This window comes from Lutra lutra, chromosome 9 (assembly GCF_902655055.1).
Source record: "Lutra lutra chromosome 9, mLutLut1.2, whole genome shotgun sequence".
NCBI classification, from domain to species: domain Eukaryota; kingdom Metazoa; phylum Chordata; class Mammalia; order Carnivora; family Mustelidae; genus Lutra; species Lutra lutra.
The window spans coordinates 61,685,551-61,708,103 of NC_062286.1; the positions used below are offsets into that span (position 1 = coordinate 61,685,551).

General features: G+C 34.5%; 1 protein-coding gene across 4 annotated transcripts in view; it reads left to right on the forward strand.

Moving 5' to 3' along the window:
* The window catches only part of USP34 (ubiquitin specific peptidase 34), a 242,333-nt gene that overhangs the window by 171,881 nt on the left and 47,899 nt on the right, over nt 1-22,553 (forward strand). For all 4 annotated transcript variants that reach the window (XM_047745811.1, XM_047745813.1, XM_047745812.1 and 1 more), the window contains 12 exons: nt 3,563-3,746; nt 4,219-4,379; nt 8,305-8,370; nt 10,882-11,028; nt 11,112-11,168; nt 11,263-11,340; nt 11,725-11,819; nt 15,157-15,329; nt 18,529-18,682; nt 19,754-19,832; nt 21,515-21,568; nt 21,692-21,787. In XM_047745811.1, the coding sequence (XP_047601767.1) occupies nt 3,563-3,746; nt 4,219-4,379; nt 8,305-8,370; nt 10,882-11,028; nt 11,112-11,168; nt 11,263-11,340; nt 11,725-11,819; nt 15,157-15,329; nt 18,529-18,682; nt 19,754-19,832; nt 21,515-21,568; nt 21,692-21,787 (1,344 nt within the window). The remainder of the gene's footprint in view (nt 1-3,562; nt 3,747-4,218; nt 4,380-8,304; nt 8,371-10,881; nt 11,029-11,111; nt 11,169-11,262; nt 11,341-11,724; nt 11,820-15,156; nt 15,330-18,528; nt 18,683-19,753; nt 19,833-21,514; nt 21,569-21,691; nt 21,788-22,553) is intronic.

Sequence of the window (22,553 nt, forward strand, 5' to 3'; positions counted from 1 at the left end):
ACCTGAGCTGAAGGCAGAGGCTTTAACCCACTGAGCCACCCAGGCGCCCCTGTATTTGGAAAATATTAAAAAATTTAATATTTTTTCTCTGTTCTCTTTTCTGGAGTTCTCTTTTTTTTTTGCTTATCCATAGTTTTTATGTTTTTTTATTTTTATTTTTTAAAGATTTTATTTATTTATTTGACAGAGATCACAAGTAGGCAGAGAGAGAGGAAGGAAAACAGGCTCTCTGCTGATCAGAGAGCCCGATGTGGGGCTTCATCCCAGGACCCTGGGATCATGACCTGAGCTGAAGGCAGAGGCTTTAACCCACTGAGCCACCCAGGCGCCCTACACAGCAGATTTTAAGTAAAAACTCTATTTTTTTTTTCATATACACAGCAGATTTTAAGTAAAAACTATTTAGTAACATATTTTATAGAAGGAAATTTGTATCTTCATCAAATGTCAAAAGTCCATCTTACAGTGTTAAAAATAGTTGGCAGTGTACAGCAATAATTTTGTCAAGCTTTCTGTTTACATTTTTTCAGTCTCAAAAATAGAAGGAACTATATTCTTGATATATTTTTATAGAGTTTGCAGTTTGGTAAGAACAGAATGGGTTTCGGATATCTCATTTTTCTCTGAAACTTTATCTTATTCATAGTTCATCGTCTTTCTTATATCTGGGTTGAATTTTCATCATGGTTGTCACTTTACATGATTGTAGAGATTTCCTTCTCGTGAACTTGTGGGATGGCAAAGTTCATGTCCTCATTGTAAGTCATCCTCCAAGGAGGTGAAGAATTCCCATAGGGGACTCTTTCTTAAAAGACTCAAACCCTGAAACCAGGGTCAGTGAGAAAGCAGTGATCCCATTTGGCTTTGTGGATACTGGTATGTTTTGTTCACCAGCCTCAACATTGTTGGGGGTCTTCTTTGCATTGCACTTCTGATCACCAAGTAGTGTTAACCTTAAAAAACAAAACTGCCAGTTATTTTACCTGCAAAAATGGGTTTATTAGGGAACAGCAGAGATTCGCAACCCAGAGCATGCACTCTTCTGCAGAACCATAGGCAAGTCCAAATATATCTTAAAATGAAGTTTAGTTGAAAATGTATTAACAAGAATGATGGGCCTTTTAAAATTCATATAGTTATAGTTGGATATTACTTGTTAGTAAGGTTGAATATATGTTCATTAATTCTTTTCCTACTTTATATTTTTATAGATGTGGATTCTGGGAAATCTTATTTACATAACGGAAATGTAAACCTTGTTCACATGTTTACAGTGGAAATGGAAGTTTATTTTAAACAGTGTTATTTAATGTGAATTTCTTCTGAATTACATGTTAAAAATCACACTGATTTACTTTCAGAAATTATTTTTAGTATTCCCTCAGCAGTTTGAGGTTCTTCTTTCTGTGAAGTATACTAAAATGGTTTTACCATTATTTATCAAATGGACATATTGTGGTGTACCTGAGTGTTTCAGCCATTGAGCGTCTGACTCCTGGTTTCTGCTCAGGTCATGATCTCAGGGTCGTGAGATTGAGCCCTGTATCATACTCTGTGCTCAGTGGGAAGTTTGCTTGAGATTCTCAAATAAATAAATCTTTTTAAAAATGGACATATTAATATACACGTTATCCTTTTACTTTAGAGATACCTGCTTTTCTGGTAAAGTCAGTAAGGAAAATAAAAATATTGTTCATTTCATTATGCTTTTACCAACCTGATATTTCTGATAAAGTGTTTTTATCTTATCATAAGTTTTAAATATATTTTATCAAAGCTTTGGAGCTATGGAAACTTAGCTCATTCAGTTTCTGGATCTAAATTAATTGGCAAAGATAGTTCATTTTATTTATTTTTTATTTTTCTAGAGTGGGGGAGGGGCAGAAGGCGAGGGAGAGATAGAATCTTAACCAGGCCCCACATTAACCAGGTACTCCCAAGATACTTCATTTTAAACTTATTAGCCAATTCCTTTTTTTTTTTTTTTTTAGTTTGACTTTATTTTCTAGTTGAAGTAAATGTGTTCTCTTTTATCTCCAATACACATTATCTAATCTCTGCATTCTCAGAAAGACAAGAAAGACTTACCAGTCTGTCATCTATATGAAGTAGACTGTTCACTTTCCATATTTCTTAGCCTAACTTACTTTTCATTGCAAAGTCAGGACTTTGTACTTTCTTTGACAATAATGAGGTTTACTAATGGAAAAATATTTCAAATTGTCCTTTATTTGGTACCTGTGTCAGAGGTTTCTAAGACCATCCCCAGGTTCATTGATTCACTAGAAGGAACTCAAAAGGACTCAGCAGATAGTTGTACTAGTGGCTAAGATTTGTTACAGCAAAAGAATATAGATGAAATCAGAGACTGGAAAAAGATAGCACCCAACCAAATCTGGTGGAAACTAGGTACATACTTGTAAGAATTCTCTTCTGTTGGAATTGCACAGGATGTGCTTAATTTCAATTCCCAGCGATGAGTGTGACAGCGTGTGAGGTGTAGTCTGTTGGGGAACTCTATTGAGCCTCAAGTCAGGGATTTAGGTGGGGTGAAGTGGGGGTTGTCATTTATAGTACCTGTGTAACTGACCACATTGTGTGCAATTCCAGACTCCCAGATAGAAAGCAGATATTGAGCATAAATCAAATACAAAAGACATAGTGAGCCACTTCTGTTAGAAAAAGTTTTATATCAGAGGAACAAACTCTTTACTGTTCAAATTTTCACATGACAGCCAGGGGCCAACCTTAAAATCCAGCCATTCTAAGGATAAGAACATTTTAGTCTCTAACTATATTACCTCTTTCTGCACAGTATACCAGAATTCTGGTTTTATACCCAGAACAATGTACCGTGGTAGTATTTGAGGTGTGTGAGAAATAACTATCTTTGATAAAGTAACAAAGGACCAATTAAAAAGAACAAATGGGAAAGGTGACCCTTTCTCAGGCGATCAAATTTAGAGAAAAAATACATCTAGGATGGTAAAACCTCACACTTCAGTTTGAACTTCACTGGGATAGAAATCAAGAGCTTGGTGTCTGAAATCCTGGCTCTGGCTTCTTCCAACTCTGACTCCAGGCAACGTTTTTAGCCTTTTTTGTTTTCTTATATGGGGGCCTTTGAGTAGTATCTGGCACTGTAACTGTTTATTACGAGTAAGTCAGTGCTTTTGATGCTGCTGCCGCTGCTGTTAATGTTATAAGAGTGAAATAAGAAGAAACGGAAATAAATGGCAAAGGTAATCTAGACAGGAGTCCTTAACAAAAACTTCTGGTCACTTAATGGAGCGGAAGATAATAGGGATGGGAATCTAAGAATGAGCCTATTAGCTATCAAGAGGTAAGGAAGAGTAAAGTTGATCCCTACCCATTCTGTTTTCTTTAAGAGAAAGACTTTCAGATGAGGGTATATGATGCTGCTCTAAGTTTTAAAATAGCCTTTTAGTAAATTGTAGATTGTCATATAGTCTAGTTCACTCTATATAAGGTATTCATTATATTTAGAATATAACTAATATGTAATCTTAGATAATATACTTGGCCTTTCTCTTTTTTCCAGGAATTTTTAAGAGATATCTTCAATCTCCTGTTTTTGTTGCCTAGTCTGAAAGACAGACAACAGCCAAAGTGCAAATCACATTCTTCAAGAGCTGCTGCTTATGATTTGTTAGTAGAGATGGTAAAGGGATCCGTTGAGAACTACAGGCTAATACACAACTGGGTTATGGCACAACACATGCAGTGTAAGCGTTTTTTTCCTTTTAATCTTTCTAAATTTTATGAACAGAAAAAAGATTTTGGAGGCCATGGCTATAGAAAGAATCACTCTTCATACACTTTTAACATTATAAGCTATTGTTGCTACATTGTCAAAAAAGTAGACATTGATTTGTTTTTAAAAAAAAGTAGGTGTAAAGGACGATAGGTATCTGAAATAATTTGGAGTTTTTTGGTTAAGTCATTTAGTGCCAAGTAAAATTAAATATTTGCAGTTGAATTTTTAGAGAATGAATTCGTTTTTCTGTGGTTCTTACTAATTTTATTTCTTTTTTTGAGTATTGTTGGCATGCGATGTTACATTAGTTTTAGTTATTTATAATGTTTTATGTTTATTAACTAAAGTAATGGAGAGTAGTGGCTGTTAGTAAAAGCAAAATACATTATGTTTAATAGTTTGTATGGGGGGGCATCTTTTCCTCCCTCTTTTTTCAGCAGCTCATGCACCTTATAAATGGGACTACTGGCCCCATGAGGATGTTCGTGCTGAGTGTAGATTTGTTGGCCTAACTAACCTTGGAGCTACTTGTTACTTGGCTTCTACTATTCAGCAACTTTATATGATACCTGAGGCAAGACAGGCTGTCTTCACTGCTAAGGTACAGTTTTCCTCACTTCAGTATTAAAACTGTTAAAGTTTTTAAATTTTGGTAATAAATTTATTTCAATTTAGTAAAACATTGAGAAAATAATTTACAAATTTAAAATGACAGTATTTGATTACATAACTTGTATGTAATCTTATTTTTAGCTCATGTATATCTTAGTTATTTTTATATTTCAACAGGTTACTCTTAATATGCTAGTATAATTTCTTTATTCCTCCAAAGAAAACACAGTTGTGGATTATATACACTTAGTGTATATAATGAACATGGTATTCTCAGTAAAAATAAATACAAATTTTCTTTACATACAACATAAGCAAAGCCTAAAACAAAGTAAGGGAATGTACCAGAATCACTTATAATTTGTTTTATTTTTATCCCAAAGTAAATTTTACTGTGGGCCTAGTTTATTTGGGTAATGTATGTTTCCTGTTTTTTTTCTTAGCTTGTTATTTCTAGTTTTCACTCTTTTAAATAGTGAACTGTTGTTTAGTTTGCCTTCTGCTCTGCCTTTATAATTTCTTGGCAAACTTACTTCATGCTTCTACTTGGGTTTTTGTTTTCTTCCATCATGTCATCTTAATTCCTGACTTTCCCCTCCTAAAAAAAAAAATTGCAATTCTTTATGTACTTTCAATGAATCCTTAATATGTTTAAGTTAGGCTTCAAAGTCTCCAAGTTACAGTATAGTCAAGTGGGTTTTTTTTAAATGTTAATGCTTTTATCTTCTGAAACTGATTATGCTTAGAAATAGTTGAATAAATGATTCATTTAGCATATGGAAATTTTTGTCACTAAATTTGTGGCCCTGTCTGCTTAATTTTTTCTTATCATTATCATAATAATTTTTATTATAGCATCTTAGATTGTCTTTTTTTTCTTTTTTTTAACTAACATACAATGTATTCCTTGTTTCAGGGGTACAGGTCTGTGATTCATCAGTCTTACACAATTCACAGCGCTCACCATAGCATATACCCACCCCAGTGTCCATCACCCAGCCACCCAATCCCTCCCATCCCCCTCTACTCCAGCAACCCTCAGTTTGTTTCCTGAAAAAAAATAAGTCTCTTATGGTTTGTCTCCCTCTCTGGTTTCATCTTGTTTCATTTTCCCCTCCACTCCCCTATGATCCTCTGTCTTGTTTCTCAAATTCCTCATATCAGTGAGATCATATGATAATTGTCTTTCTCTGATTAACTTATTTCACTTAGCATAGTACCCTCTAGTTCCATACATGTTGTTGCAAATGGCAAGATTTCAGGTTTTTTGATGGCTACTTAATACTCCATATTGTGTGTGTGTGTGTGTGTGTGTGTGTGTGTGTGTGTGTACACATAAATTATATCATCTTTATCCATTCATCTGTTGATGGACATCTAGGCTCTTTCCATACTATCTGTTTAATTTTTATGGAACCAGTAATGAGTGAAGAGGCATAATTTCAGTGATTTTTTTTCCCCCTGCCTGTTAACATGGCCATACTTCATGATTTCTCTTCTAAATATTAATGATCACTGTTTAGCCATTAGCACTTTCAGGAATTAAAATGTAGCACCAGAAACAATAATCAGATGTGTTAATTGGGAGTAGGTCTCATAAATGGTGTTTTTGGTTAAAAATAAATATCGGGGGCGCCTGGGTGGCTCAGTGGGTTAAAGCCTCTGCCTTCGGCTCAGGTCATAAACCCAGGATCCTGGGATCGAGCCCCGCATTGGGCTCTCTGCTCGGCAAGGAGCCTGCTTCTCTTCCTCTCTCTCTGCCTGCCTCTCTGCCTACTTGTGATCTCTGTCAAATAAATAAATAAAGTCTTTAAAAAAAAAATCTAAATTTTGACTCGTCTCTACATAAAAAATTCTTAACAGAATAGAATTTGACATAACTTCGGAAAGTACTATAGTCAAATGTGCACTTGATTATTTATGTGAATGCATTAGTCATTTTTATTTCCTTTTCTGATGTTCACAGTAAGAGTAAAGCTAAATGTATTTTAATTGTGGCAAAATATACCCAACTAAAATCTACCATCATAACTGTGTTTAAGTGTACAGTTCTGTGGTAGTAGTACATTGAGATTATATTACCACCATCAACCTCAAAAATTTTTTCACTTCCACCAGCTAAAACTCTGTACCCACTAAATTCCTCCTATTCTCCATTCCCCCAAACCTCATGCAACTACTATTCTATTACTTGTCTCTATGAATTTGACTATTCTAGATACCTCACTTAAGTGGAGGAGTGCTACAGTCTTAGCATAGTGTCTTCAAGTTTCATCCATGTTGTAGCATGTTTCAGAATTTCCTTCCTTTGTTAAGGTTGAATAATAGTCCGTTGTTTGTACCACATTTTGTTAATCCGTTCATCTGTCAATGGACACTTCTGGGTTGCTTGTATTTTTTTGCTATTGTAAATGTTTCCATAAACATGAGTGTTCAAATATCCATTTGAGTCCCTGTTTTCACTTCTTTTGTGTATATACCCAGAAGTGGAATTGCTGGATCATATTGGAATTCTGTGTTTAGTTTTTTGAGGCATCACCATGCTGGTTTTCCATAGTGGCTCTGCCATTTTACATTCCTGCCAGCAATGCACAAAGGTGCCAATTTATTCACACCCCTGCTGGCACTTGTTTTCTGTTTTTTGACAATAGCCATCTTAATGGGTGTAAATATGTATTCCTTTAAATAGTAAATACATATGTAAGGTATATATTTAGAACTTCTGCATTAACTAAAATAAAACATTCTTGCTTTTTCTTAATTTAGAAGACTTCAGTTACTTCTGTTCTGCAGCCAACTAATACTTCTTCTCCAGCAATGAAGATAAAAAGCCAAGTCTTTATTCCTGTCATTGTATTATGTATACAGTTTGCATGTATCGTGTATCATCACTGTTCTTTTACACATTGGAAAATGTTGTTTTGTGTGACTTCTACCCTGACCACATAGAGTATTAAGCCTCCTGTATGTCAGTTATAGTTGTTTTGTCAGTTTTGTTGATTCCTTTTATTCAGTTCCTTTTGTACTTAGTATTATATAATTTTGTAGTAACTACATGTCGAGTAGAATCCTTTTCAATGTATTTATGTCCTCAGTTTGGTTATAAGCTCCAAAATAGCAGAACCACATTACTGAACACTCTCCACAAGACTGACACAAATAGCTAATGTATACTTCTGGCATATAGAAAGCTTATTATTCCACAAGACATCAGAGCCTCTTCAAAATGTTGACAGGCAGTTTGTAGTGAGGATAATATTTCATAGTGTTTAGTGTTTGGATGAATTAAAGTATATCTAATAAGTGCCTATAAGGCCGTTGTTTAGGACTACGTCTCTAGTGAATGAATCTAGCCAGATACCTGAAATATAATGATATTTGAATACATGGAAGGTTTTCAAGCATGTTGGCCAGTAATTTTTCTGCAGTCTTAAAGATACACTGTTGTAGAAAAAATAAAGATAAGACTAGACGATGGAAAGATGTCATTTATTATTATAAAAGATTTTTTTTTAATGTATGGATTTATTTGTAGAAAACAGCTTTGTTGCATACCTATGATATTTTCTGTTCCTGCACAGTTACAACTCGTGAAAACAGCATTGTAACAAATCAGTGTTGATCTGGAAAGCAATTTTTTTTATTTTTTTTTTATTTATTTTTTTTTTGAAAGCAATTTTTTTAAAAGATGTCTTTATTCAGTTTTCTTACATAATAGTGATGGTTACATTTATATAATGAATAAAATAACTCTTTAAATGCTAAATTGCTAAATAAAGAATAAACTTTTTCTTACATAGAGCTAAAAGGATGAAAACAAATATACTATTAAACACATTGTAATACTTTCTTTGCTAGACTAATTTGCTACCATCAGTTTTGTTTTAATGGAAAATTTTTCTTTTGATTTCCAGTACTCAGAAGATATGAAGCACAAGACCACTCTTCTGGAGCTTCAAAAAATGTTTACGTATTTAATGGTATGTTTGAGAACCGTATATGGAAAACTAATTAGATATAACCTATATAAGTTGAAAAAATTAAGTGAAGTTCATTTGTATTGGATTTGTCCTGCTATGTACTCTTATTTTTCAAATTGAATTTTTTAGTTTTTGGTGTTCTTAGTAAAAGTGGCTTTTATCAGTTGCATGTCACTCATCTGCATGATGACTATTAATTTGTCCTTTAATGAATTCTTTGTATATGGTCCTTTTCCCATCACAGGGTCACCCACTCCCCCACCCCTGAGTATTCTGGTTGATTTCTCTTTGTCCCTTTTAATTCTCACCCCCCCAAACTGTAAAAGTAATCAATCTTAAGAAATTAGCAAATCTTATAATATTATTCCTCTGCTTAAAACTCCTCAGTAATTTTTATGAAAAGAATAGTATTCAGGTTCATCAGCACATGTCTTCTGATTTTGCCCCCCCTTTTTTTTTAAATTTAATTTAATCTTTTTTTTTTTCAGTGTTCCAGCATTCATTGTTTATGCACCACACCCAGTGCTCCATGCAATACGTGCCCTCCATAATACCCACCACCAGGCTCTTCTAAGCCCCCATCCTCCTCCCCTCCATAACCCACAGTTTATTACTTAGAGTCCACAGTCCTTTTAACCTCCCCCCCTTCTCTATCTCTTTCTCTCTCTTTTTTTAAGATTTTACTTTTTTTTTTTTAAGTATTTGCAATGTCTAATGTGAGGCTCAAACCCACAACCCTGAGATCAAGAGTCACATGCTGTACTGACTGACCCAGCCAGGCACCCCTTCAGCCTCTTCCCTTACCCATCCCTATATCCAGCGAAATCCTATAGCAAGTGTCAGTCCTTGGAAGCCCATCACCCTGTTCCTTCATCACTTGTGTGGCTGTTTAAGCTGCTGCTTCTGCCTGTAGCACTCTTTCGTTAGCACTTTTCTCCCTTCTTATTGTTATCTTTCTGGAAGCAGCTTATTTTCAGCTCCTCTAAGAAAACTGTGATTCTACAATTCTGTCTCATATCTTCCACCGGTAGTGAAAGTTACTCATCTCATGTATTAGAATCCTGAGGACAGAAATTATATTATGTTTATTCCTATATTTTCCAGCCTCTGACATTTACTAAACGGTCAGTAAATGAAATTTTAACAAAATTAAAAAATTTAATAGTTATTCTTGGATTATAATTTTTTTTGGATGGGGAGAGGAAAAGAGAATCTTGATCAAGCTCCATGGGTCTCAATTTGAAAACCATGAGATCATGACCAGAACCAAAATCAAGAGTCAGATGCTCAACCGACTGAGCCACTCAGGCACCCTGATCCCACTTTCAATCTCCCTTTAACAGTCAGAGCATGCCATCTCAACTGACAACAGAAGTGTTTTAAACTGCTCTTTTTTTTTTTTTTCTTTAAGATATTATTTTTGAGAGTGTGCGAGAACATGAGTTGGTGGTGGGGAGTCATGGGCAGAGGGAGAAGCATACTCCCCACTGAGCAGGGAGCCTGATGCAGGACTCGATCCCAGGACTCTGGGATCATGACCTGAGCAAAAGGCAGATGCTTAACTGACTGAGCCACTCAGGGGCCCTTAAACTACTCTTGTAAGAACTACTGAAGTAGAACTCAGTAGAACTACTGAGCCTGGATGGCTCAGTCAGTTAAGGATCTGCTCTCAGCTCAGTTCGTGATCCTGGATTCATTGGGTCAAATACCAGTGGAAAGTCTGCTTCACCCTCTCCCTCTGATCCTCTCTGCCTGCTCATGCTCTCGCTTGTGCATTCTCTCTCTCAAATGAATAAATAAAAAATTTTAAAACAAAGACTGCTGAAGTCCAGTCTGTAGTAAAACTTAGGTAGCCTGCAAAATTTTTCTTTTTTGTTTCATAGTACAAATCTGCATCCTTTGAGTCCCACATTCCTTCCTAGAAATTATTAGACTTAAAAAAATACAAATTTCATAACAGTAATGTAAGCATCTTTAGACACCAAGACTATTAAATTGAAAATTTATTTTAAATTAAGCAGAATAAGAGAAAGAGAATTATCATATGATCTCTCCGATATGTGGAATTTAAGAAACAAGGCAGAGAATCATAGGGGAAGAGGAAAAAAAAATGAAGCAAGACGAAACCAGAGAGGGAGAAAAACCATAACAGACTCTTAATCATAGGAAACAAATTTGAGTGTAGTTGGAGGGAGTGGGGAGGAAGGATGGGGTAACGGGGTGATGGTCAGTGGGGAAGGGTATGTGTTGTAATGAGCACTAAGTATTATGTAAGACTAATGAATCACAGAGCTGTACCCCTGAAACAAATAATACATTATATGTTAACTACTGAATGTAATTAAAAAAAACTGAAAATAAAACAATGAAATTGAAGAAAGCAGTTCTGTTGTAGATATACTCCCTGTTTTGTTGTTCTGTTATTTATTCAAGAATCTTGTGATAATGTTCTTTTTTTGGAATATATATTTGATTTTTTAATGATCCACCCCGCCCCGTTTTCCTTTGCAGGAGAGTGAATGCAAAGCATATAATCCTAGACCGTTTTGTAAAACATACACTATGGATAAGCAGCCTCTGAATACTGGGGAGCAGAAAGATATGACAGAATTTTTTACTGATCTCATTACTAAGATTGAAGAAATGTCTCCAGAACTGGTTAGTACCAGAATGCTGATGTTTTTTTTTTAATCTGTATGGATGTCCCAATTTTAATTACTCACTTTTGTTTGTTTTTAAAGAAAAATACCGTCAAAAGTTTGTTTGGAGGTGTAATTACAAACAATGTTGTGTCCTTGGTAAGTATTGGCACCTATTTACTTTTTTGAAATCTTAATGTAATGTTTTAGCTTATTAAAATAAATTACTTACATTTGGCTTTTGATTGACCAGGATTGTGAACATGTTAGTCAGACTGCTGAAGAGTTTTATACTGTGAGGTGCCAAGTGGCTGATATGAAGAACATTTATGTGAGTAATATTTTATATATTATTAGACTTTTTCTGCTTTTAATTACTTGAATACAGCAGGTTTATATGTCATCTTGATAGAAAATTAACGTTCATGTTTTTATTTCCTTCTTGCTGTGCAAATCAAATAAGAATTAAAGATAGACCACAGAGCTGATTTTTATCCCCAAAGTGGAAATACTTCTGCTTTTGAAAAATTAGTAAGATTCATGGACTATCTTGTCAATTTGAGGGAAAAAATTTTTTTTGCTAAAATTTAAATTTTATTTTTATTAAAAAAGTTTGTTTTCCTCTGTACATTCTGCCCAAATGATAATTACTACTTTTTGTAATTTTGTATACTGTAAACAATAATATGGAACTTTATAATCTGATTTAATACAGGAATCTCTTGATGAAGTTACTATTAAAGATACTTTAGAAGGTGACAACATGTATACTTGTTCTCATTGTGGGAAGAAAGTACGAGCTGAAAAAAGGTAAGCTTTTTGAAATGTAATGTTTATCATTTTGATATCATCAAATGGAAGTAAAACACTTTAAATGGTAAATTCATGTTAAACTTTCATGAAAATTCTGTAATTAAGGTCAGCTGCTTGGGGTTTATACTTTTTTTTTTAATTTTGACGGGGAGAGAGTACAAGTAGGGGAAGGGACAGAGGCAGAGGGATAAAGAGGGAATCTTAAGCAGGTTCCACGCTGAGCACAGAGCCTGATGCATGGGGCTTGATCCCAGAGCCATGAGATCATGACCTGAGTCAAAATTAAGAGTCAGATGCTTTACTGACTGAATCACCCAAGTGCCCATCAAGCTTATTTCTTTTTTTTTTTTTTTTTTTTAAATTTTTTTTTTTTAATTTTTTAAAGATTTTATTTATTTATTTGACAGAGAGAGATCACAAGCAGGCAGAGAGGCAGGCAGAGAGAGAGGAGGAAGCAGGCTCCCTGCTGAGCAGAGAGCCTGATGCGGGGCTCGATCCCAGGACCCTGAGATCATGACCTGAGCCGAAGGCAGCGGCCCAACCCACTGAGCCACCCAGGCACCCCTTTAAAATTTTTTTTTTTTTAAAGATTTTATTTATTTATTTGACAGAGAGAGATCACAAGCAGGCAGAGAGGCAGGCAGAGAAAGCTTATTTCTTATATAGCAACTTTTCATTCAGTTATCCAATTGAATATTTAATCATTCAGTTATTATACTTTGAGGCACCCTTATATTTTTCCAAATTTTTTGTGTCCTTTTAATTAAATATTTACCAAGGTCTGAGTCTGTTAGCCCTTTGCTATATACTCAGTGAATCATGGTAAAGAGTCTCCTCATGAACTGAAGAGATCCTCCTCTGATTCTCTGAAGTGAGAGATGTTTTTCTTAAGAAGCAACCATAAGTTGGCCCATTTAGGACAGGGTAATTGGGTAAAGAGATTTCAATTCTACAAGTGAACATTGAATGATAAGTAGAAATTGGATTGAGGGAGCATCAATTGCAGTTATTAGGAACAAAGGCATAGAAATAGAAATGACCTTGTATGTGCAAGAAGCCTGGCATTAGGCTAGTCTGCCTCAAGTAGAGGATTTGCATTGACCAGTAATAGAAAATATGATTGGTATTCAATGATATAAAATAATTAACTTCTAGATTTTGAGATTATTTGCATAATTGGTTGGCACCATTTAAACATCTGTCTGAGAGAGAACATAACTATTGTAAAGGGTGACTATTAGACCTAAGCCAACGTAAAAGTGCAGAGGAAAAAGTGACAGAATTGAAGCTAGGAAAGAAAGAAAATCATGATAGGATGGTAATCTAGAAACTGGGGAAGAGAATCTCTCAAAGAAGGTATTCAGTTGACATAGTCCATAAAAAAGAAGGGGGGAAATTACAGCTGAGTAGAAGCATTGGGTTTTGTAGAAATATAGTTTAGTTGTATGTTTTAAAGTTTGGCAATAAACAAGGAAAATGGAATCTGGAAAGGGCTTGGGGATCAAACACAACTTTTCTAGACAGATCTGACATGTTGGAAGGCAGAGAATGAAAAGCCATCTCTTAAAATCGCTTAGTAGGAGATTTTACCAGGGAATCTGCACTGATAGAAATGGTACTCTCTCAGTTTCCAGAGGTCATGATGGTTGCAAGAGAGAAAAGTTGTAAGGCAGACCTAAGAAGCTGTGCAGGCAGTTACATGGGGAAGACAGGCCCATCCAATGAGAATTGGGTTAGGGTATCAGTTAAGACTTAACACAGAATGGAGTTAGTCAAAAGTTTGTTACTATGGAGGGGTATAATGAGGAATCAATAAAAGATAGTTGATAGGCTGAAACATTTTCTTTTGAGAATGTCTTTTTAGTTGGAAAAAATAAGCATACTGAAAATATCTGTCATTCTTGAGAACTTCCTACTTCTTGAAACATCCCCTTCTTTTGGCGAATATGAGTCTACTGTTTTTCTGAAATACTGTCTCCTCTTTAAGGCAAAGTGTCACTCAGTACTTTTATACTCTTGCCATACTTTTGAATGTCTGTGATAATATAGTAAGTGGTCAACAGAAATGGGCAAAGGATCATCTTTTGCTCTATCTTCAAACCTCTGTTTTTCTTAGTTTATTCATTCTTATCTGAATAATTTGCCTACCACCATAACATAAGTCTCTGTTGACATGCTTGGGATTTTTAATTCATCTTACCTAATTGAGAATGTTGTGCTGTGTTCTCCCAGCTGTGACTTATGTGTCTCATGGATTCAGTAACATGTATATAACATGTTATATAGTCTATAACATAACTCTTACCTCTTTAGTTCCATTATGTCATTTATCCTCTGAATCTTGCATGGTTCCACGGTCCACCACAGGTTCTTCAGTAACTCTTAGCTCTCAAGAAGCAGTTCATACTGACATTGCCCAGAAACCCCTTCATTTGACTCCTTTATATTTCTATAACCTCCTCTTTTGCCAGTCTCCCAAATAAACAGTAATGATGGATTTTAGACTTATTTCCTGTTGATGAAATCCTTCCCCTACCTTCCTTATCTCCCTGAATTCCTAATTTTTTCTTAAACTAAGCTCTTGATTTAAACAGATTCTCTTTAGAATCTTAAATTCAATGAAAAATTGTTCCCCAAAATGCATATTTTTCATGAATCCAAGCTCTTATGTATTTTTTGTTTAAACTGAAATTTTGGCTTGTTTTAATTTAAACTGGCAATATTTGTTAAACCATAAGACTTAGGTAACTTGCTGCTGCTGCTGGTGTTGTAATATCAAGCAGCATTTATTGAATGCTATTTGCCAGGCAGCATTCTAAAAGTAGGAAGGAGTAGGCACTTTAATCTCCATTTTAGAAATTTCCAAATTCAGAGTTAAGCTCAGAGAGGTTAAGGAACTTGTTGAGAGTCATACATCTAGTAAATGATAACAGCCAAACTTAGCAATTCTAATTTATAAAAAAGTTCAATTCCTGTTCTTTAAGATGGAAAAGAAAATTCTGAACCAAAAGACATAACTCCTTTGAAATTTGGTGTGATGCCTTTTTATGTTTCCATAGCACTTTACATACCTTCCTCATGGAATTTACCACAGTGTGCTTAACTTTTTATTTTTCTTACTTAGACACAGGAAAACACTTTTAGAATGGAAAAAGGCATGTAAGAGGGGAATATAGGAATAGATATATTTAATAAGAGCATGATTTAAAGTACTGTTATTTACTGAGTTGAATACTGAAATACATGTAGTGTAAATGTGTTGCCAGCTAAAGTAATTTTGGAAGAGATTTTTAAGTTTTCTTTCTACTTTTTTTCCTTTTTTTCTGTCTTTCAGGGCATGTTTTAAGAAATTGCCTCGCATTCTGAGTTTTAATACTATGAGGTATACATTTAATATGGTAACAATGATGAAAGAGAAAGTGAACACACACTTTTCCTTCCCATTACGTTTGGATATGACGCCCTATACAGAAGATTTTCTAATGGGAAAGAGTGATAGGAAAGAAGGTAATTTTATCTCTTTCTCTTGCCTGTGTTTATCGTAAGTCTCCATAACAGGACAGTCTTAACTATAAAGTTGTAACCAACTACACATTTAATAAAATGAAATTGAATTTTAGAAAGGGGATTGTATTTAAGTCTAGTATGGCACATTCAGTCAATTCATCAATAGATATTTGGCATTTATTAGAGTTATGTTCTAGGTACTCTGCTAGGCATTAGTGACATGGCAGTGAACAAGATACACATGGTTCCTTAACTCAGAATTTAAGTCTAGTAGGCAAGTCTTATTGAGCAAGAAATTATAAATAAGATGTATCATCAGATAGGATGGTGGATATATCTCATATTAGGGAGGGCCTTCATGGAGATAACATTGAAGCAGAGCTTGAGTAAGGAACAGATTGAGAGGAATGGCTATTGTCTTTAGGTGGGTAGGAGGTGGGGGTGGAGTCGATGAGATGGGCAAAAGGCAATGGACACATCATTTTGATTTTAGGCCATCTTAATAATTATAATCTTTTTTTTTTTAAGATTTTATTTATTTGACAGAGATCACAAGTAGGCAGAGAGGCAGGCAGAGAGGAAGGGAAGCAGGCTCCCTGCTGAGCAGAGAGCCCGATGCGGGGCTCGATCCCAGGACCCTGAGATCATGACCTGAGCTGAAGGCAGAGGCTTTAACCCACTGAGCCACCCAGGCGCCCCTATAATCTTTTTTTGATGTGAAACCTTTGGAACATTTTAAGCAGGGAACTGAGATAACCAGGTGGGATCTGGAAAAGGTTATTCTTACTACAGCAATAGAAATGGATTGGCGGGTGATAAAAGGGATGTGAGGAGGCCATTTTGATAAACTCCAGAGAAGATGGTAGCTTAATAAGCAAGCATACCAGTGTATTTGAGAGCAGTATGTGGACAGTTAATAGAATTTGATGATTATATGTATAAATAAATCAACAAAGTTATTGAATATCTCTAATTTGCTATTCTCACAGTAGTGGGAATAGAGTGGCAACAAAGAACAAGGTCTTTGTCCTTCTGAAGTTGAGTTTTTAGTCTACTACTAGAGGTAGGAAGAAAAGTCAAGAATAACTTAGGTTTGTGGCTTGATCATAGATGAATAGTAGGTCAGTATTTCAAGAAGATCTCAAAAAGAAAGATCTCAAGAAAAAGGGAATTTGGTCAGAAGTATTGAATGCTAAAGAAAAGGAATTGTTTCAGAAACAACATGGCTGAAAACAGCATGTAGAATGTCTTTGGTTATCTTTATCAGAGCAGTTTCATTTGGGTATTGCAGTAGAAAGGCAGATTGCAGTGAGTTAAAGATGATACTTGGTTCATATCCAGTTACCTCCAGATTCTTACTCCTTCCATAAGACCAGTGCTTTTCAAACTTACCTATATGTACCTCAAAGACCACAGAGGTGAGGAATGGAAGTAGGTGAGCAAAAAAAGCAGAACAGGTCTAGCTCTTGCCTTTCCATTCTTTGGTTGGAGAAGTTCTGGTTTACATAATAGGGTTCTGACAGTGTTTTTTTATGTAAGTTCTCTTGATTAAAATTTTTAAGGTTCGAGTAAGGCACTGTATTTTAAGATTTGGGAAAGAATTGAACTTTAATCTTTATACTCCATTGCCTGGCACTTAATGAGCCAGTAAATGTTTCACTAAATAGGACATGAGAAGTGTAAACGGTGAGCATGGGCTAGCTATTCTTTTAAGAGAAGAACATACTCTTTCTTTGAAAAGAGGAGAGAAGATAGTGACTATTGCTGTAGAGGAATTGAGTTAAGGGGGGTATTTTTACCCTTAGAATTTTTTAAGAAAGATTTTATTTATTTATTTGACAAAGTGAGAGAGCACAACCAGGGGGAGCAGCAGAGGGAGCCTGACACAGGGCTTGATCCCAAGACCCTGGAAATCATGACTTGAGTGGAAGGCCAATGTTTAAACGACCGAGCTACCCAGGAGCCCCTACGCTTAGAATTTTTTTTTTTTAAGATTTTATTTATTTATTTGTCAGAGATTGCGAGCAGGCAGAGGGGCATGAAGAACAGGCAGAGAGAGAAGCAAGCTCCCTGTCAAGCAAGGAGCCCCATAAGGGGCTCAATCCCAGACCTGAGACAAAGGCAGCTGCTTAACTGACTGAGCAACCCAGGCTTTCTCTATCCTTAGAATTTGAGTATGTTTAGAGGTTGTAGCAGAGGAGCCAGTAGAAGATGATAACTTTGAAAATAAAGGCAAAGTTAAGAAGTAGGCAATGTATATATAAACTTTCCTCTTTAGAACTCTTTCCAAACCATTTATAAAATTAGAGCAACACTGCCCAGTTATTGTGCTTTCTGGTATTTTTCATGATGCTTCCTTGTGTAGAAGTAGCAAAAATTTGTGCCAAGATGAAGGATTTTTTTAGGCCATAACTGATGCATTCAGAGTTGGATCTTAGCACATCCAAACTTCTCAGTCACTATTAAAACACTGTCAGCCATTTCCTTCTCTCCTTAGTTGTCACTTTCCAATTTAGACTGTGCACCCAAGTTAACATAATCTGCTTTCACTTGTTTCTGTGATTATACTTTTTCCTTTGTATATGATGCTGGGTATACAGATCAGAAGTCATAAATCCTCAAACTTCCTAGATATTTCTTTAATTTTTTTCCTTAGTTTCTTCTATACTTTTCAAATTTAAATCTTTGGGGACAGGAAGGATGTCTCTTATTTATTTTGTTTCTGTCTCCCAAAACAGAATGTTTTCTATTAACTAATAAACGATTGCAAGCATGCTACCAGTACAGTGCTCCTTTTTCTTTACCTAAGATTAAAGGGCATGAGTATTTTAATGCTTTTCTAGATCTTGTGTTTGCCTGCTCCTAATAAGATAAACTTAAATGATAAATATTGTACTATCTATTCCAAAAGGAATAAGATTAAACAAAAAGAGCATATTTTATATTTATATATTATACTGATGTTGTCCATACTTACGGTTGTTTTTCCAAATGATTTGTTTAAATGTTCCTTAAAATTTAAGACTATGGATGGGAAATGACTAGGAAATGGAGTTGTTTTGTATGTATTATAATATATAATGTATCTGTGCCTGTTTCTGTATATAAAATGCATTATGTAAAGTGAGGTAAAGTGATTCAAAGACATTACTATGCAGCTTTCAACATTATTACCATAATTTTATGTAAATCATTTCAGGTTTTAAGGAAGGCAGTGATCATTCAAAAGACACAGAAAGCTATGAGTATGACTTAATAGGAGTGACTGTTCACACAGGAACAGCAGATGGTGGGCACTATTATAGTTTCATCAGAGATATAGTCAATCTACATGCTTATAAAAACAACAAATGGTGAGTTTTAAGTATTTTAGTCTTGGGATTTAAAGACATTTTTTGTCTGTTTGAAAAGTATAAACTTATTGTTTTTGCTTCAGATAGGTTTTCTGATTTTATTTTACTAATAAAAACTTTCTATAAAACTAGGAAAGGGGGCAGACAATTTTTAAATGAAAACAACTTTCATAAGACAGTAGCAATTGATTGTTCTTAACTTTCTTTTGAGAATTTGATGAATGTTCTCCTAAGAAAAATGAACACACCAGGTTTTGCCCACTTTAGATTCATAGACCATATCGCACCTTCCAAGTCTTTTCTACCTTCATTCACTAATTCAAGAGCTTTATACTGTGTGTCTCATATAGAGTGGTTACGAGGTCCTTATATAAAGTGATTTGAGGTTACCTGCATGCTCCAGTCTCCCCACCTTACTTTTCCCCTTCCAGCCTGCACATTCTTTTTTTATCAGCTTTTATCAAGGTAATGGATGGAAGTCATTTAATCAGTGCTTAATAGCTGTTTTTTGGTCTTCGGATGTTGTTAGGTAGAGTCTATGTATAGAGGCTATGTATTTATGGTAGGCATTGTTCTAAGTGTTGGGGATATTGCTTTGAACGAAAGGTACATGGGTAAATTGATCTGCAGTTAGCAGAATAGTTTTGTTGAACTCTTTAAGCCAATATTTCAGTGGTATCTTACTTGGTCCATATGAATATAATTCCATAAATATATTTTGAATATTTTTTTGATCATATGTTTTGAAATGGCATCTTTATCTTTGGAAGTTTTCCCATCTCTTAATCTTTTCTGTCCAGTAGCTACACAGGTATGCAAACTTTTTGTTTTTATGAATTCTTCTGTTGCTCCTAGTTTATAAATGGATTTATCAGATTTTAGGGCAGTTATAGTTTGTAAAATTATATTCCCAGTTTCTAGGAGGTTAGTGTTATCAAATAAGAACTTAGAATTTATTTACCTCATGTTAAAAATAGTTTAAGTTTTAGAATTTTTTCAGTATGTATTTTTATAATAGGTGTAATACTCAGTATGTATATACTTGATCAAACACTATATGCTCTGTTTTAGGTATCTTTTTAATGATGCTGAGGTAAAACCTTTCGATTCTGCTCAGTTGGCCTCTGAATGTTTTGGTGGAGAGATGACAGTAAGTTTTATTCAGAAGTTATAAATGGTTCATGACTTTCCAAATGCTATGTATCATAAAATCCAGTGGCAAAACCACTTAACTTTCTTTAATTGCTATGATTAAATCTAAAGTTTATTCAGTTGTTACGTATTAGAAGTCTAGTTTGTTGGGCATGTATACCAGACTGGGAAATACTTTTTAAATTACAATTTCTGCCTTCAACTGATAAAGGAGGTTAAGACTTAAAATTGAAAAATTAAACAGTGTAAGAATTGAATTGCATTGCCATGAAACATGGTGGAAGTTGTCCACCTGAATGCTTTGAGATTTGAGGGAAAAGAAATTACTCTTTATTGACTTAATATGAAAAATCCTTTGTCAGGGAAATGAGCTTTAGGTACACTTAAGTGAATTATTCTTTCAGTGCTTTTTTATTTTTTTAAATAACAGCAGCAGCAACCTGGTTATTACTATTGACAGGATAGGCAAAGAATATCTTACCTGTTACCTAATTAGCTCCAAGACATGAAAAGACAATTAGTTTGGACTAATTATTATAATGTAATTATAATAATTGTACTTCATAGGCATTTTATCCAAATACCAGTGTTCTGAAAACAGTTTTAAAATACTGTTTTGATTCTTATAAGTCAAGCATTAAATAGTCATTTCCATTTCACAGGTAAGTCCAAATGAAGTTATTTTTCACTTTAATAGCCATGTCTGTTGTGAAATCACGGTTCACATTGTGGATTTTAATGTAGGACTTCCTTATTGCTCTTTGGTGCTCTCATGTACTACTTTGAATAGAAAAGGAGAAGTAAGCAAATTGCTAACACTTTAGAAATGGGTAGAAAAAGGAAGTAATAAATTACTGATGCCATAATTAAACCTGTTGCATCTCTTGATGTTATTTCTGGGATATTTCCTCAAAAAAAAAAAAAAGTAAACTTTGCAAAGCTCTTCTCTTAAAAGGTAGTTATTAAATTGCAAGTATGTTTTATTATATATATTTTTTTATGGTAAAGTATCTTTAAAAATACTTTGAATCTTCGTTTTTAGTTACAGTTGACCCTTAAACTATGTGGGAGTTAAATATGCCAGGCCCCCTCACAATTGAAAATCCAAGTATAACTTTTGTCTGTTAATCAGAAGCCTTATTGATAACATGAATACTCAGTCAATACGTATTCTGTATGTTACAATTATTACATACTATATTCTTAAACTAGAGAAAAGAAAATGTTATTAAAATCATAAGGAGAGGCACCTGGGTGACAAGTCATTGGGGCATCTGACTCTATTTTGGCTCAGACAATGGTCTCAGGGTTGTGAGATCGTGCCCCATGTCGTTGGGGTCTGTGCTCAGAGGGAAGTCTGCCTGAGATTCTCTCCCTCTCCTACATCTCCTCCCCACTCACTCTTTCTCTCTTTAAAGTAAATAAATCTTTTAAAATCATAAGGAAAATACGTTTACAGTACACTGTTGTATTATTGGGGGAAAAAATCTGCCTGTAAGTGGACCTGTGTAGTTCACACCTTGTTATTCAAGGGTTAACTATACTCTTAGCCAAGAACTTCTGTCAGGGATTTTTTATAAAGAATAAACTAGCTGTTTATGAACTATTTTAAATATAAATACAACTGAGATAAATATAAATAATTTTTTAAAGAATGAAAACTTTTATTTTTTTAAACAGACCAAGACCTATGATTCTGTTACAGATAAATTTATGGATTTCTCCTTTGAAAAGGTAATCTTTTTTTTTTTTTTTTTACATATAATTTACATTGTTTTCTTTCTTCCATGTTACCTAATTTTATAGTTATACTTTGTCAAAATGAAAATATACCTTTTTTTTCTTTGCCTCTTAAAGACACACAGTGCATATATGTTGTTCTACAAACGCATGGAACCAGAGGAAGAAAATGGCAAAGAATTCAAATTTGATGTATCATCAGAGTTACTAGAGGTATAAGTTAATTTAACTTAAGCAATTTAAAAGCATGTTAAGTATTAATGCGAGTAACAGGACTACTGGACCAGGCTATGACAATGTTAGGATTTATAATCCCGGGTAGACCTTAACACTATTTGTAAATAGTCTTGGTAATATTGTCATAGGACAGGTACAGGTAAAATGACCAGAAAATAGTAACATGAAAGAAAAATAAGTAACATGGTTGATGGAATTGGAGCAAGCTCATTAAGCAACTTGTATGTATGGTAATGTTCTTGGATTGGATGATGGCTGTTCTTCTTTGCTTCATGTTACGTAGAAATACCATGTATTTGAAATGCATTTAAATGTATTAAATGTTTAAAATGTGTCTTGTTTATAGTAATTAGGCTTTCTTTGTTTCATGATGTAATAACTATGATGTTACTTTAATGTCTTTTTAAGAACTATAAAATGTGTTCACTGTTGTATCAGTGTTGTAAACTCAGCCAAAATGTATAAATCTTCATGATAAAAATATACTCTTCCATCTAGACAATTCAGCTTTTACTATCTAATTGATTGATTAATATTTGCACTGATGTGGTTGAGTCTTAAAACCGAGTGGATTTTGGTCCCCAAACAAGTACTCTTAACTGATGTCTTGACCTCCCAGAATGTTGGTGACAAAAAACCCAAGAATATGATCATCTTTTAAACCCTTGAATTGGATTTACCAGCAAAATTAAGTGTTCACTAGATTTCTTACTCTAGATAAGGATACAACAGTGTTTAATGA